We start from the raw sequence: 17,971 nt of genomic DNA, 5'->3' as shown, positions 1-17,971 counted from the left end.
TAGTGAATAGACTGTGGAGGGTATGAATGAAAACAGGGGAAAAAACAGTTGGTAGACTGTGGTAGTAATCCAGTTGAGACAGTATTGTACCTTTGACCAGCTGTGATGTTGTTGGTAAGAAGTAGTTGGTTTTGGGTTATGTTTTGAAGGTAGAATCATGATTTGCTGAAGGGTTGGATGTAGGCTTGATACAGAGTTAAGGATGATTTCAAGCTTTTGGACTGAGAAACGTGAATGATGAAGTTGGAGATAGAGAATATGGAGGTGGAGGGAATATCAGACCAGAACATTGGACATATTTGATTTAACATGCCTATTAGCCAAATGGAAATGTCAAAGAGGCAGTTGCATATACAAGTCAAGATTTCAGGAGAGAGATCTGGATCAGAGAGAGAAAATTGGGGTCATGATGGTTTGTAAAGTCATGCAAGTGATGAGCTTATTTAAAAAGTGAATGTAGATAGAAAATAAAAAGTTCCACTCCTGAAGTACTTTACTGTGTACTGGTCAAGAAGATGAAGAAGAACCTGCAAAAAAGACTGAGAAGGAAACAGTAAAATAGGAAGAAAACTAATTTATTTAATTTGGTAAATAGGATATCATTGATGAACTCACCAAGATCAGTGTTAGTAGAGCGATGGGAACGTAAGCCAAAAATCAAGGGGCTTACATTTGAAATTGGAGATGAAACTGAACCAGTGATTATATATTCATATGTGTCAACCAAGTTTCATGGTGAACAAAAGCCAAAAGATGATAGATCACTTAAAGATGAGGTATAATTAAGAAATGACTGTTTCTTGAAATGGGGGAGGCAAACATTTTTATAGGCAGAAGGGACAAAAAATGTGGAGTACATGAAAAATGTGGCCTAGCTAAGGTGGAAAAGGACATTTTCAGAGCACCCTTGTGTGTTGGTTTGAAATGATGGAAGAACATGCTTTCCACTCAGGAACTGGAATGATGGAGCTGCCATAATCTGACGTAGAAAGACTTCTAGGGGTTTCTGTCTACTCATAGTTAAAGCAGAAGTCCTTTCTACTGAAACAGTGGGTACAGTAACCAGAATTGATTAAAGCATCAATGATTTTGAGGGTGAAGGAAAAATAATTTTGTTTGTTCATTTAACAAGCCGTTATTGACCATTGACTATGTCCCATGTGTGATTCTAGGTTCTGGAAATTTAGAGTGAGCCAAATAGATACATTTAATACTGCCCTAATGGGGCTTATGTTCTAGTAAAGTATGGGGGAGTATGTGTCTGTAAGCTCTGTTCTGAGTGGAGGAGGCAGCTAGATTGCCTCATGACAGGGTGATAAATGGGCTCAGATTGACTTCTGAGGAGAGTAGTAATAGTTTGTATTTGTTGCTGTGGGGCTATGAGAAAAGAACCCAGGAGAGACTGTGGCCACATATTTGTTCAGGCATTATGGTTTGCAGAATTTCACTTTCAGTGCTTAATAATCTAGAAAAAGGTATGAAGAAAGTAGATGGCCTGATGGGACAGGATTGGGAATTGTAAGGATGAATATGGAAGCCCGACAGACCAGTATCCAATGTGATTTATATTTCATTTTATTTAATTATAATTCACAGTTTAAATAACCTAATTCTAAAGAAAGTGTATTAGAAAATGTTAGTACTGTTTAATTGAAATTCAAGAATTCATAGGAAATGCTCATAAAGTGGTAAGTTAACAAACTCTTATTTTCTACTTCTTGCTAGGAAGTAACCTGAAATAATTATATGTCTATTGTCGTTCTGACCAGCTGTGATGTTGATAAGAAGTAGTTGGATTTGAAGGTAGAATCATTATGATTCGCTGAAGGGTTGGATGCAGGGTTGAGACAGAGTTAAGGGTGATGATTTCAAGCTTTTGGACTGAGAAACTTAAATGATGAAGTTGGAGATACAGAATATGGGGGTACCTTTCTGATTAATACCTTTCTGATTAATGATCCTCTAAATTTTCTATGCCAGAAAATGATAATTCACCTTGCAATTTGAAGTTTTTACCATCTTAGTGTATTCTGGCCTACTATTTTTATTTTACTGAAGTATTTTAGCTTGAATTATTTATGAGGACATAACCAGTATGGCAAGTGGCTCAGGACATTAGTGTTTATTTCTGGAATATGAGTCCTCTGACATCAATCCTGTATCAAATTAGATTGACACTACTCTAGCTGTGGTGAAGACATACATTTAAGCTCATTTATTTGTTTTCCTAGAATTTAATGAATCTTCGTTCTAAATTTTTTTTTTTTTTTTTGAGACAGAGTCTCGCTCTGTCACCAAGCAGAGTATAGTGGCATGTCTTGGCTCACTGCAACCTCCTCTTCCAGGGTTCAAGCAATTCTCCTGACCCAGTCTCCTGAGTAGCTGGGATTACAGGCACCTGCCACCATGCCCGGCTAATTTTTGTATTTTTAGTAGAGACGGGGTTTCACCATGTTGGCCAGGCTGGTCTTGAACTCCTGACCTCAGGTGATCCACCCATCTCTGCCTCCCAAAGTGCTGGGATTACATGCATGAGCCTTTGCGCCCAGCCATTTGTTCTACATTCTAATGAATTTAATTACTTGGTTAGGTCTTGCTCCTTTCCTATTGAGTCCTCCTTAAAATACAGTGGAACTTTTTTTTTTCCATGAAATTAAGGTGTCAATAATTGTTATTTGTCTACAATATGGAAGCAATTCTTGTCAAACTATGTGATACTGTGGGGATTTGCATATATAAATTGTATGAAATATAGAACTTTTTAATGGTAGTACAAATATACAGGTTTTTTTTAGGTTTGGGGAAAGGAGTTAGTGATTGTCTTGAGTACTTATGACATCAAAATGAACACTTGAACTGGGCTGTTATGTTTAGAATGTTGAGGTTAAACATGATTTCCTTCCTCCCAAATCTATTTTCTGGAGTTATTTCATTCTGCTGAATACATGATGATCTGTTCTTTCTTTGAGTTTCAACTCTTTCACTATAGTAATAACGTTCTAAAACTAGTGTAGGATTTTTGGGGTTAATTTCTGCCTATTTAATAGTAAAAATAAATTCAGTTTTTTATATTGAGCAAGCTGTTATAAATAGGGCATTGAACTTAATTTTCAATTTATTTTCATCTTTCACATATTTATCTGTATTCTTTCTGTGCAGTTTTGATATAACTAGTTGGAATGAAGTGGTATAGTCAGTGTTAGAACATTGGTAATTGGGCCATATCAAGAATCAATGGTTCTAGCCTTTGTTTGTTTGTTTGTTTGAGACGGAGTTTTTGCTCTGTCGCCCAGGCTGGAGTGCAGTGGCGCAGTCTTAGCTCACTGCAACCTCCGTCTCTGGGTTCAAGGGATTCTCGTGCTTCAGCCTCCCAAGTCGCTGGGACTACAGGTGTGCACCACCATGCCCGGCTAATTTTTGTATTTTTAGTAGACAGGGTTTCACCATGTTGGCCAGGCTCATCCTGACCTCAGGTGATCCGCTTGTCTTGGCGTCCCAGAGTGCTGGGATTACAGGCATGAGCCACTGTGCCTGGTGGTTCTAGCCTTTTAAATCCGGTTCAACAAATATTGAGACCCCACCGTGTGGAAAGCACCATACCATATGCTGTGGAAAATTGTTATAATAATTTTAGTTAAGCTGTTCACATAGCTGACAGCAGAATGATGTCCAAGAAGTTCTGTTTTCATGGATTTCAGGTAACACATTAACTTTGATTGATTTAAAGAACAAACCATTATGGGCCTTGTTTTATTTCAGCATGTTTTGAAGGGTCTCATCATCTCTTTCTAGGAAGTTGATTATCAAGAGATGTAAACTATGAACTTTCACCAGGAATTCAGTGATTCCATTTCTTGTCATATAGTAAATTTTAGGGACTATTTTTATATCATCTTTAATAATTGTTGTAAGTAGAATGGTATTAGTAGGAATAGAAAAGAATTCTCATTAACTTTTTTTTAACCTCTACTTTTACATAATAATATAAAATGGATTTTGGTTGTAATTAAGGTGTAATCTTTCAGATAGCCAATGTTAATGCTACAATGAAAAGTAAATTGCATGATTTTCTTGTAATTTTACAGCGCTTTGAACTTCAAGATTCAGGAAGCTCTCTGCTTCCTAAAGAGATTGTAAGAGTAGAGAAGATGACGGAAAACCATGTGTCCCAAGCTTCTGTGACCATCCGGATTGCAGATAAAGAGGTGACCATTAAGGTAATTAATCACAGGTTTATTCTTTCTAAGATATGCCTTATTCTGCCTGTTTTTAATGACCTAAATTAGGTTTATGATCTCCTTATAAGTCTTTCTTGATAGTGCTGCTTCTGTCTGTATCTGTATATCTATGTCTCCAGAGTCATGTGTGCTTACAAACTGGAAAAATTCAGGAGAAACAGGGAAAGCCTTTCATCAAAAATTCAAAGTTGACCTCTGGGAAAATCAAGTCATGGGTTGATTATTGACAGCATTTTGTACTATGAGTCCTTGGTAAGAAATAGTGTTTTCAAAATTTGAGCTGCTACAGAGCCCTGTTGTCAAGTAAAATCTTTCTTAGCTATGTGAAACAGTTTAAAAAGGATCTACTCGGTTGAATGGTTTTTAGAAGAGGGAAATAATATTTGGTCATAGAGCTCTATCTGCATGTATATATGTTTTATATATATCAACTCCTTCTATATATATCTCTATGTATATATATACACACATATTTTATGGAGTCTTACTATATTGCCCAGGCTTGTTTTGAATTCCTGAGCTCAAACAATACTCCTGCCTCAGCCTCCTGAGTAGCTGGGACTACAGGCACATGCCACTGTGCCCAGCTCATGATAAACTTTTTTGTTTTAATATTTGATATTATTAATATTAATTCATGTTACTGTACTTATTCATTGAACTGAATATTGATTATATCTACCATGAGCTAGGTTCCATATTATGAGTTTACTGTATACTAGTTACTGTATTTGTCTCTTTGCATATATTATGCGATTTAAATCCCCCAAGATCCATTAAGGTAAGTTTTATTATCTCCATTTTGTAGATTAGAAAACTGAGATATAAAGAGGTTAATTGATTCACCCAGAGACACCAGCTAGGAGATGGCACAGCTGGGATTTCTAGACAGCGAGAGTTGCCCACTCTACTCTGTTTTCTTCAGATGAATGGCTCATCTAGCTGATGGTTTAGGATACAGGCAGATGAGTTAAGACTGCATTGGAATGGCTCGGGATATGGAGAAGGAAGTAATACTGCGATTCAGGAGACGGAATAGGGAAAGCTTCAGAGTGAAGGTGAAGCTTGATCTAAGTCTGCAAGAATAACACAGGATTTTTCCAGTGGCTGAGGAGTGGATAGGACATTTTTGGCAGTTTAAACAATATGTTCAGAAGCATGAAGTATGAAAAAGACTTCATTATTTGCTTCCCTTTGGTTATGGTTTTTAACCTCATTGCCTCTAGTCTCTTCCAGTTAGCTTTCCATGTTGATACCAGGATAAATTCTCAAATGCAAATCTGATCCTGTCACTTCCAAACTTACAATTCTTTGGTTCATGTGGTATATAATATGATCCAACCCAGAGTCCTCAGCAGAGCATGGCTCCTCGGGAACTAATAGGCAGGATAAAAAAAAAAGGGGGAGAAGACAAAAAATAAAAGGAGAAGTAGGTGTAAAAGATGGGAAGAGAGACTCTGTGAACAGATGCCTCTCAGTGGTAAACTAAGATAAACCTGAAAAGGATTTGTGGACTTGACTTTTAGAAATCAGGAGGTCATTGGTGACTTGAGAGATTCCGATGGACTAACATTAATTCTGTGCTTACAACTAGAATGTGGGGAAAAATTTATTCTCCAGTAGTAACATCTTTACTATAAGTTATAAATAACATTAAGATGACATGATTTTTATGAATATGTCTGACAGTGTGGGACTTTAATTTTAGAGAAATAATTGATTTGGAAGTTTTGTAATAATGATCATCAGGTCTGTTAAATAAAAAAATAGTTGCTGCTCTATTGAAGTATCAAAAACAGTAAAGAACTAAATTGAGCAAGCTGTTAGTTGGAGGCTTTTAAGTGGCAGTTATATGCTTTAAGTTACTGATATTTTGAGAAAAACATATGCATGTTTTACCCACACATACACACACAAATATATATACATATACACACACACACATATATATATATATTTATTTTTTGTTTTTTGAGACAGAATCTGTTGCTCAGGTCAGAGTGCAGTGGCGCAATCTCGGCTCACTGCAACCTCTGCTTCCTGGGTTCCAGCGATTCTCCTACCTCAGCCCCCTGAGTAGTTGGGATCACAGGTGCGTGCCACCATGCCCAGCTAATTTTTTTTTTGTATCTTGGTAGAGATGGGGTTTCACCATATTGGCCAGGCTGGTCTCGAACTACTGACCTCAAGTGATCCGCCCGCCTTGGCCTCCCAAAGTGTTGGGATTACAGGCATGAGCCACCATGCCCGGCCATGTTATATTGACCTCTCTTTAATTATAGGTGCCAGCTGGGACCAGGCCATTAAGTCAACCTTGTGCATCAGACTGTTTCATACAGACTTTGAGCCATAAGCAGCTACAGGCTGAAATGATGCAGTCTCACATGGTTAAGGATATATGTTTAATTGGAGGAAAGGTAAGAATGACAGTCTCACTGCAGACTTTTAGTTTCCTGGCTTTTGGTTATTTTGACTTACCCACAATGAATAATTGTGTTTCCATTTGTAGGGCTGTGGAAAAACAGTGATCACCAAGAACTTTGCTGATACCTTAGGATACAACATAGAACCTATTATGCTCTATCAGGTACAGTGTTCATTTTTAGCTGCACTTGGACTATAAGCATATATCCTTAGCCCATCGGCAGAATTTATGGATATCTTCTTGTTATGACTCTTTTTTTTAATGTAGGTAAAGAACCAAAATAGTAATCAAATTATTCCAAGTAAAGTGCAATTATAATTATTTGGAGCTTTTGAAAGTACATTCTAGGATATTTGATGTGCACAACATATCAGGGGCTGTTTTTCAGAGAGATTTATTTTCCGGAGACCTGGAAGGGTAGGGGGAAAGGAGGGGTGAAGAGACGTTGATTAATAGTTATAAAAATACAGGTAGGTGGGAGAAATAAGATCTAGTGTTTGATAAATAAGTAGAATGACTACAGTAGACAATAATCTATTGTATATTTTAAAATAGCTAGTAGTTAATAATTCAAATGTTCCAGCATAAAGAAAAGATAAATGTATGAGATAATCGACACCTTAATTACCCTAATTTTTTATTTCACATTATATGAATGTATCAAAATATCACATATACTCTGAAAATATGTACATATATTATGTGTCAATTAAAAAGTGAGATTCATTTTATGTGCATGTCCCCACACAGAATACATTTACTGGTAATTTGGAAATCGAAACAAAATAGGTTTCAGCTGCAGTGGGAGCTAATTATGTATTCACTGAATAGATTATTTTTTAAATGGTGACAAAATATGTATAACATAAACTTTACCACATTAGCCTTTTTTTTTTTTTTTTTTGAGATGGAGTTTCGCCCTTTTGCCCAGGCTGGAGTGCAATGGCACAATCTCGGCTCTCTGCACTCTCCGCCCACCCCGGGTTCAAGTGATTCTCCTGCCTCAGCCTCCTCAGTAGCTGGGATTACAGGCACCCGCCACCATGACTGGCTAATTTTTTTTGTATTTTAGTAGAGACAGGGTTTCGCCATGTACAATTCACTGGCAGTAAGTACATTCACAATGTTGTGTAACCATTACCACTTCCTTTTTCTAGAACTTTTTCATTATCCTAAACAAAAACTCTGTACTTGTTAAACAGTAGCTCTCAGTTTTTCTTTCCCTCTCAGACCCTGGTAAACTCTACTTTCTGTCCCTGTAAATTTGCCTATTCTAGGTACCTCATATAAATGGAATCATAATTTTTGTCCTTCTTGTTTAGTTTATTTTACTTATCATAATGTTTTCAAGGTTTATCTGTGTTGTTGCGTATATCAGAATTTCATCCCTTATTAGGGCAGAGTCATATTCTGTTGTATGTCTATACCACTCTTTGTTTCTCCATTGGTCTGTTGATGGACACTTGGGGTTGTTTCCTTTACACTATTGTAACCTTTTGGCTATAGTAAGTAATTCTGCTGTGAACAGTGGTGTACAAGTAGGTATTTGAGTCCCTGCTTTCAGTTTTTTAAGGTATATACCTAGGAATGGAATTATTGGATCATATGATAATTCTGTGTTTAATTTTTTAAGGAGCCAATAAACTATTTTCCATAGCAGCTACACCATTTTCATTCCCACCAACAATGCACAATGGTTTCAATTATTCTACATTCTCCCTAACACTTTTTTTTCTTTTTTCCTTTTTTTTTTTTTAAGTCATTATCCTAATGACTGTGAAGTGGTAATTCACTGTGGTTTTGATTTGCAGCTCTCTAATGACTACTGATGCTAAGCATCTTTTTCATGTACTTACTGGCTATTTGTATATCTTCTTTGGAGAAATACCTATTTGAAACTCTTACCCATGTCTAACTTATTTATTTTTTTCTCTTGATTTTTATTTTAGATTTGGGGGTACATGTGCAGGTCACAATTTACATGGGTAAATTGTATGTCACTGAGGTTTGGTGTATAAATGATCCCGTCACCCAGGCAGTGAGCATAGTATCTGATAGTTTTTCAATGCACAGCCCCCTCTCAAGTAGTCCCTATTGTCTGTTGTTCCCATCTTTATGTCCACGTGTACTCAATGTTTAGCTCCCACTTATGAGAACATGCAGCTTTGACTTTTTGTTCTTGTGTTAGTTCACATAGGATAATGTCCTCTAGCTACTTCCATGTTGCTGCAAAGGACATGATTTTGTTCCTTTTTATGGCTGCATGGTTTTCCATGGTGTATCTATGCCACGTTTTCTTCATCTAGTCCACTGTTGGTGGGCACCTAGGCTGATTCCATGTCTTTGCTGTTGTATATAGTGTTTGTATTAGTCAGAGTTCCCTAGAGGGACAGAACTAATAGGATACACACACACACACACACACACACACACACACAAATAGGAGATATATATATATATAAAAGTGTGTATAGATATACACACACACTAATAATAGATATACACACACACATATATATACACATACATCTATATATACACACACACACATACATATATATATATGAAGAGGAGTTTATTAAGTACTAACTTGCACCATTACAAGGTCCCACAATAGGCTGTCTGCAAGCTTGAGGAGCAAGGAGAGCCAGTCTGAGTCTCAAAACTGAAGAATTTGGACTCTGATGTTTGAGGGCAGGAAGCATCCAACATGCGAGAAAGATGTAGGCTGGGAGGCTAGACCCATCTTGCCTTTCCTGTTTTTCTGCCTGCTTTATATTCGCTGGCAGCTGGTTAGATGGTGCCCATCAGATTAAGGGTGGGTCTGCCTTCCCCAGCCCACTGACTCAGATGTTTTATCTCCTTTGGTAACACCCTCACAGATGCACCCAGGATCAATACTTTGCATCCTTCAATCTAATCAAGTTGACACTCAGTATTAACCATCACAGTGCTGCAATGAACATATGTGTAGAACAATTTATTTTCATTTAGTGTATACTTAGTAAGGGGATTGCTAGGTCAAATGGTCGTTCTGTTTTAAGTTCTTTGAGGAGTCTCCAAACTGCTTTCCACAGTGGCTGAACTAATTTACATAGCTGCCAGCATTGGGTGAGTGTTCCCTTTTCTCCACAACCTCGCCAATATCTGTTATTTTTTGACTTTTTAATAATAGCCGTTCTGACTGGTGTGAGATGGTATTCATTGTGATTTTGATTTGCATTTCTCTAATGATAGTGTTGATGAGCCTTTTTAAAATATATTTGTTGGCTGCATGTATGTCTTCTTTTGAGAAATGTCTGTTCTTGCCCTTTGCCAATTTTTTTAAATGGGGTTGTTTTTTCTTTGTTGAATTGTTCTTTTTGTTATTAGACCCTTGTCATATGCATGTTTGTGAATATTTTCTCCCATTCTGGAGGTTGTCTGCTTACATTGCTGATAGTTTCTTTTGCTGTTCAGAAGCTTTTTAGTTTAATTAGGTCTCACTTGTCAATTTTTGGTTTTGTTGCAAGTTCTTTTGTGGTCTTAGTCATAAATTCTTTGCCAAGGCCCATATTCAGAATAGTATGTCAGAATAGATTTTCTTCTAGGTTTTTATAGTTTTAGGTCTTAGATTTAAGTCTTTAACCTATTTTGAAGTAATTTTTGTATATGGTAAAAGGATCAGGTCCAGTTTCAATCCTGTGCCTATGGCTAGCCAGTTATCCCAGCACCATTTATTGAATAGGGAGTCCTTGCCCTGTTGTGTGTTCTTGTTGACTCTGTCAAAGATCTGGTGGTTGTAGGTATGTGGCTTTATTTCTGGGATCCCCTTCCCATTTCATTGGTCTAGGTATCTGTTTTCGTACCAGTATCATGCTGCTTTGGTTACTGTGGCTTTGTAGTATAGTTTGAAGGCAGGTAGCATGATGCCTCAGGTTTTGTTGTTTTTGCTAAGGATTGCATTGGCGATTCAGGCTGTTTTTTGAATCTATGTGAATTTTAGAATAGTTTTTTCTAATTCTGTGAAAAATGATGTTGGTAGTTTGATAGAAATAGCATTTAATCCGTAAATTGCTTTGGGCAGTATGGCCATTTTAACAACTGTAATTCTCAGGAGCACAGCATTTTTTTTCACTTGTTTGTTTAATCTCTGATTTCTTTCAGCAGTGTTTTGTAGTTCTTGTTGTAGAGAAAAGATCTTTTACTTTCTTGGGTAGCTGTATTCCTAGGTATTTTATTCTTTCTGTGGCTGTTGTAAATGGGATTGTGTTCTTGATTTGGCTTTCAGTTTGGATGTTATTGGTGTATACAAATGCTACTGATTTTTGTACCTTGGCTTTGTATCCTGAAACTTTACGGTAGTCACTTAGTACTTTTAGGAGCCTTTTGGTGGAGTCTATAGGGTTTTTTAGGCATAGAATCATATAATCTGTAAAGAGAGATAGCTTGACTTCCCCTTTTCCTATTTTTATTTCTTGGTCTTGCCTGATTGGTCTGGCTAGGACTTCTAGTACTATGTTGAATAGGAATGGTGAGAGTGGACATCCTTGTCTTATTCCAGTTGTTAAAGAGAATGCTTCTAGCATTTTCCTGTTCAGTACGATGTGGGCTGTGGTCCTTACTCATGTTTTAATTGATTTTTTATTTTTTTTAATGGACTTTTTGTTGTTGAGTTGTAGGAGTGTTTTAATGTATTCTGGGTATAGAATTCATTCTCCACATACATGATTTTCTTTTTTTGAGATGGAGTCTCGCACTGTCACCTGGGCTGGTGTGCAATGGCGCAGTCTTGGCTCACTGCAACCTGCGCCTCCCAGGTTCATGTGATTCTCCTGCCTCAGCCTCCTGAGTAGCTGGGATTACAATTGCACATCACTACACCCGGCTAATTTTTTGTATTTTTAGTAGAGACAGGGTTTCATTATGGTGGCCAGGCTGGTCTCGAACTCCTGACCTTGTGATCCGCACCCCGTGGCCTCCCAAAATGCTGGGATTACAGGCGTGAGCCACCCCACCCGGCCATGATTTTCAAACATTTTAATTCCTTCTGTGGGTTTTCTTTTCACCATTTTAATAATAGGATTTTATACATCTTTTGATGTACAAAATGTTTAAATTTTGTTGAAGTCCAATTTATCATTTTTCTTTTGTTACCTGTGTTGTTGGTGTTATAATTAAGGAATCATCGTAACATCCAATGTCATGAATTTCCCCCTATGTTTTCTTCTAAGAATTTTACAGTTTTAGGTCTTACTTTTAGGTGTCTAATTCTTTCTGAATTAATTTTTGTACATAATGTAAGGTAAGGGTCCAGCTTCAACTTTTGCGTGTGAATATCCAGTTTTCCCAGCACCAATGTTGAAAAGATTGCACTTTCCCCATTGGATGGACTTAGTACTCTTTTTAAGAATCATTTGACCATATCTGCAAGGATTTACTTCTGGGCTCTCTATTCTATTCTATTGGCCCATATGTGTGTCCTTATGCAAGTATTACACTGTTTTGATCATGGTCGTTTTATAGTAAATTTTGGAATCAGTAAGTATATGGCTTCCAAATTTGTTTTTCCTTGCCAGGATTACAGAGTCCCTTGAGATTCTATATGAATTTTAGGATGGATTTTTCTATTTCTTCAGGAAAAAAAAATGCCATTGAGATTTTTATAGAAATTGTGTTTAATCTATAGATCACTTTGAGTAGTACTGTCATCTTAATAAGCATAAATCTTCCAATCCATGAACATGAATGTTTTTTCATTTATTTATGTCTTCTTTAATTTCTTTCTGTAATGTTTTATAGTTTTCAATGTACAAGTCTTTTGTCTCTCTACTTGTTTTTGAATAGATTATTTTGGTGGGTTTACATATATAATATGGTAATAAGAGAAACTTACAGCTAGTGTTCTTACAGAATGAATTTTTCTGTCTTCTTTTAATAATCTCATCTGAGACATTTTTATCATGCTAATTTAAAAAATTCTATATGTCAGTATTTGCTTATGATAGCTTATTATAGCAAAAGAGTCTATTGTTTGAATGACTTTGGAAATAAATGTGATACTGTTTACTTACATTTTAGGACAACTTTTGTGTTTTTAGTTTGGTTTTTTGATTCCACTTTTTTATTGTTTCTGACACTAAATATATTTATATTTAAAATGTTCTTTTATTCTGAAAAATGACATTTAAACCAGTTAGTTGTTGTGACCTTAGATCATAGAAAATTTTGCTAGTTGCTCATATTTCAAATGATTCTATCGAGATTCCTTCCCTGCTGCTTTAAGGCATTTTGTGCCTATTGATTGAATTGGCCAGAGTTTGGAAGGAAGTGCAACTATATGTTACCAGTAACTTTTCGGCTACAAATAGAAGAGTCTACTGTAAATGTATACATGAGAATTCTCCCCGAAATTGATTTTTTTTTCTTTCTTTTGGGTAATTTAATTCATTCAGAGCACCAAGGTACCATTTAGGATTTTGAGTTGCTTGAAAGTAGTTTTGGAAGCAAAAGAGAAAATATCCCATCTTCATATAAAACTATGGTGGATTTATATCTCTATTATTTTGTATAGTTTTCATTGTCATATTTCAAGAAAGACAGGTAAAGGTAGGTAAGAAAGGAGGTAAAGGTAGTTAAAATAATTAACTGATTAAAGGACTTAAAAGGTTCAAATATTTACTAAGACTCTCTATTATCTTAAAAGATGAACTCTATGAAGGAGCGTATGATCCAAGTTTATGAAATTGTAAAGGATATGAGTTAAAGTGAAGAGATTTAGATTAGTAGAGATAACCTGATTCTTGAAAGATAAACATGTAGGGAACAGAAAATAAATTTCTACATTTTATAGCAGGTGGCACATTTTAGAACCCACAGAAAATAAATTTTGAAATGAGTTCTTATAAATTGATTCTGGGCCTATTAGATTTTTTAAGGGAAATAATAGTATTTGTGAGGATATATCTGTCTCTAACTAAATTTATGGAAGATACAATGGAGGAAACCCTGCCTTCCTACATAATCACTTCTCTTGGTGTCTTTGTCAGAGATCAAAAGATAGATGGTAGGCTCAGTATGCTCGTTCATGTGTCCATACCTTTCCATAGCTCGCAGCAGAAATTATCTTAGTATGGCAGTTTATCATCTCACCAACCCGTTAACCATCAACCTTCTGATTTCCAATGAAAATGCTTTTCTACCAACAATAGGGGATGCCCCCCTCCAGAATTATTAATATATTTTGCAAAACAAGTTAATGTTTATTCTAAATATCTTACGTTTCCACTTGGAGGTCATAAGCATAATTTACCTTTTCATGTGCCATTGCTTTGAAATCATATGGAGAAGATCTTGAAGAAAAAATATTAATTTCCTTTTTGAGACCATCTTCATTTGCTATTATTTATATAATTATGTATAACATGAATATTTTCTTCACATTAAAATAAAAAATCTCATTCTAATGAAAACTGGAAATAATTTATTTGTCATCAATTTTTCCAGACAGTACTGTTTCTGTATCAGGTTTTTGTAGTTTTATACTGTATGTTTGAGCTATGAAATTTACGTTCACTTCATGCTGCTGTTCTTTAAAAGATTAACCAAACGAAAGATTATGTGTATATCTAATAATTCAGATCTCGTAGCTACACTGGAAGGCCTCCCAAAGTATCCTGCCATTGAGGATGCTATCTTGATATGTAGAAGAATTAGTTTAAGAGTCTGAGAATAGATTTTCTCCTGTATTTCTAGAGAGTGACAATAAACTCACCAAAACATTATTTTATTTTAATGTTTTTTGGTTTCCTGTTCAGTTTATTAATGTATGGATGGATAAGTGTAGGAAGATGCTACAGTTAAAGTTGATGGCAGGCCTTTCTATTTCCTGATACACTTTTGAGTTACAAACTCAGTGTCTTCTAGTTTCTGTCACAGAATAAGGTCATTTAGTCATGTCTTATCAATCCTCGCTCTGAAAAATACAGATGATGATAATTGAAAGGCACATAAGTTTCCTGTAAAAACATTTACCCATCCTTTGTACATATCCTGTCAACCTTTTAGATGTCCTGCAAAGATTGGGAAATAGTAGAGATAAGCAAACTAGGCACATTTTCTGAAAACTCCTTTTCTTTTTTCCCATTTTGCTTTTCTGCTCATTAATTTCTAGAGAAAATGTTTAGAGAAAAGAGTTTCCTAGAAGTATAGACTTCGGAAAGGGATAGAGAAATATAATAACTGTAATATGTTTTGGAGGTGAATTTGTTTCTTTTGCTGTATAGCTTCTTTCCATGTAAATAATCAGTTGCTTTTTGTTATAGAAACCAAGCCCCTGAGATCAAATATAAGACTCCTCTGTGAGACACAGGAATTAATAAACTTAAAGAATGAATTTGGTTTGTATAATAATATAGTGCACATTGATGAAAAAGTTCCAGAGGTTTGATACAACATAGAGAATTTAGTGGGAAAAAGTAGATACATCATTTGTTTTCCTAGAAGATGTGGAGACTTCCCTGTTATTTATACATGTATAAAGCTACACTTAATCTGTGGTTTTTGCCTTATTTTTAGACTTGATTATTTTTAGAACTGCATTTCATATGAAGTAAAAGGAAAACAGAGCTTTAACACAGATTTGAGGCAGTACGTAAAGTAAGTTTTATAATAGGCTATAAAAGTCATAAATCATTTGGCTCAAGTGTTAGGTCAGATTCTTTTAACTGATTTTTTTTTTTTTTTTTAAGGGTTGAACCAGTGATTTCATAGTGTTGAAGAAGTACAAGTTATTCTTTTCCTTCACAACCAGATAAGGGCATATTTCCACATAGCTTTCTACATCATCATAAATACACTAGATCTGAGATCTTTTCCTTCTGATCAAGTGCTAGTTAGATTAAACACCAAGTCAAATTTCATCTAAAATTTAAGTGCGCATAAGTTTATGGGACTTTTAGTGAAAATAATTATGGTTTAAAATATGTTGAAATCTTAGGATCATCATTGACTCCTTAGCTAAGTTTTTCTTTCTATAGCTAAACTCAGACCAAATCCTTTCCCCTCTCTTCCATCTAATCTACAATCCCCACTTCTTGTTTATCCAAATATGGTGGAAATATTTTTATTCTTTTATTCTCTCTCCTTTGTTTTTATTGCTCTATGTCTTGGATTCATTGCTGTGCCCCTTACCTTTGCCTTGACTTTGTGCTTTTCTCTTATGAAGATTTCAAGACATTTGTATTCATTTAAGTGTTCTTTATTCAACGTTGGACCTTGGAGGCTGACCTTTTTGAGACATGTTTTTGCTCTGTCCACCAGACTGGAGTGCAGTGGCGCAGTCACAGCTCACTGCAGCTTCAAACATGTGTTCTTAAGTCATCCTCCCACCTCGGCCTCCTGAAGCTCTGGGATTACAAGTGTGAAGTACCCTGCCCAGCCGGGGCTGATTTTTCACGTGATTCTCTAGCTCATCTTGTTTTCTTGCTTTTTTATTTTACTACAATCTGTCATCCATCCTGTCTTCTTAGTTTTTTTTTTCCACAAGGAATAGCTCTTACCATGCTATGAATTTATTTACTTCAACTCCTTCAGATTTCTTTTATTATAAAGTTTATTTTTCAAGAACCATGTATACTGTTGATCACATCAGAACTTTAAAATGGTTGACTCTGGCAATCCTTTTCAAATCCCAGGCTTACCAAGGCTTCTGTTTTTGTTTTTTGTTTTGTTTTTTTTTGTTGTTGTTGTTTTTGTTTTTTGTTTTTTGAGACGGAGTCTCACTCTGTCGCCCAGACTGAAGTACAGTGGCACAATCTTGGTTAACTGCAACCTCTGCCTCCTGGGTTCAAGTGATTCTCCTGCCTCAGCCTCCTGAGTAGCTGGATTATAGGCCCATACCACCATACCTGACTAATTTTTGTATTTTTAGTAGAGACAGGGTTTTGCCATGTTGGCCAAGCTGGTCTTGAACTCCTGACCTCAGGTGATCCCCCCCACCTCAGCCTCTCAAAGTGGTGGAATTACAGGCATGAGCCACTGCTCCTGGCCCAGTTTCTCTTTAATAATCATATTGCTTTGTCTCCTGCCTCTTTTATGTAGAATATTTTAAATTTAAAATACATTCCAACTTATCAGACTATAAACTTTAGTGCCTGTATTAGGATTTCCTAGAGAAACAGAACCTATAGAGATTTTTTGTAAGAAATTGGTGTGTGAGATTATGGAGGCTGAGAACTCCCATGATCTGCCATCTGCAAGCTGGAGAGCCAGGAAAGTGGTGATGTGGTGGTGTAGTTCTAAGAGGAGCCTGAAGGGCTGAGAACCAAGAGAGCCAATGGTGTAAGTTCCAGTCTGAGTAAGGAAGACTAATATCCCAGCTCAATAACACATAGAGAAAGCAAACACTGCCTCCCAAAGTGATGAGATTATAGGCATGAGCCACTATGCCTGGCCAACAAGTAAGATTTTTGAATGCGAATGGAACAAAATGATAATATTACCATATATCAGGGTTGACAAACTTTTTCTGTAAAGTGCCAGATAGAAAATATTTTTAGGCTTTGTGGATCATGAAGTCTTTGTTAAAACTTCTCAACTCTGCTATTATAGTAGAAAAGCAGACAAAAGCAGTACATCAGTGTATGAGTGTAGCTGTGTTCCATCTTATCACATTTTTGGTGGGATTTTTAAAGTCACGTTTACTGAGGTATGATTCATACATAGTAAAATTCAGTCCATTTTGACAAACACATTTGGTAGTAGGGCCAGTACCACAATTGAGAGATAGGGCATTTCCATCACCTTGAACAATTCCCTTGTTCCCTTGTATAGTCCACCTAAACCCAGCCCGTGGCAACCACTGTTTTCTATCCCCATTAGTCTTGCTTTTCTAGAATGTCATATTAATGGGATTATACACTATGTGCCTTTCACATCTGGTTTCTTTCACTTACATAATACATTTGAGAGTCATCTATGTTGTTGCATGTATCAGTAGTTTGTTCCTTTTAATTGCTGAGTGCCTTATCACATTTTAATTTGTATTTATAGGGGCCGGGCGCGGTGGCTCAAGCCTGTAATCCCAGCACTTTGGGAGGCCGAGACGGGCGGATCACGAGGTCAGGAGATCAAGACCATCCTGGCTAACACGGTGAAACCCCGTCTCTACTAAAAAATACAAAAAACTAGCCGGGAGAAGTGGCGGGCGCCTGTGGTCCCAGCTACTCGGGAGGCTGAGGCAGGAGAATGGCGTAAACCCGGGAGGCGGAGCTTGCAGTGAGCTGAGATCCGGCCACTGCACTCCAGCCCGGGCGATAGAGCCAGACTC

The 17,971-nt window shown here is 36.4% G+C and overlaps 1 protein-coding gene across 1 annotated transcript in view; it reads left to right on the top strand.

Moving 5' to 3' along the window:
• Positions 1–17,971, top strand: part of VWA8 (von Willebrand factor A domain containing 8) — a 389,692-nt gene that overhangs the window by 76,095 nt on the left and 295,626 nt on the right. The window contains exons 10-12 of the mRNA XM_025364717.1: positions 4,086–4,217; positions 6,521–6,655; positions 6,748–6,825. Of these exons, the coding sequence (XP_025220502.1) occupies positions 4,086–4,217; positions 6,521–6,655; positions 6,748–6,825 (345 nt within the window). The remainder of the gene's footprint in view (positions 1–4,085; positions 4,218–6,520; positions 6,656–6,747; positions 6,826–17,971) is intronic.

Source organism: Theropithecus gelada, chromosome 17, assembly GCF_003255815.1.
Source record: "Theropithecus gelada isolate Dixy chromosome 17, Tgel_1.0, whole genome shotgun sequence".
Taxonomy (NCBI): domain Eukaryota; kingdom Metazoa; phylum Chordata; class Mammalia; order Primates; family Cercopithecidae; genus Theropithecus; species Theropithecus gelada.
This window is presented reverse-complemented; position numbering and strand designations above follow the sequence as displayed.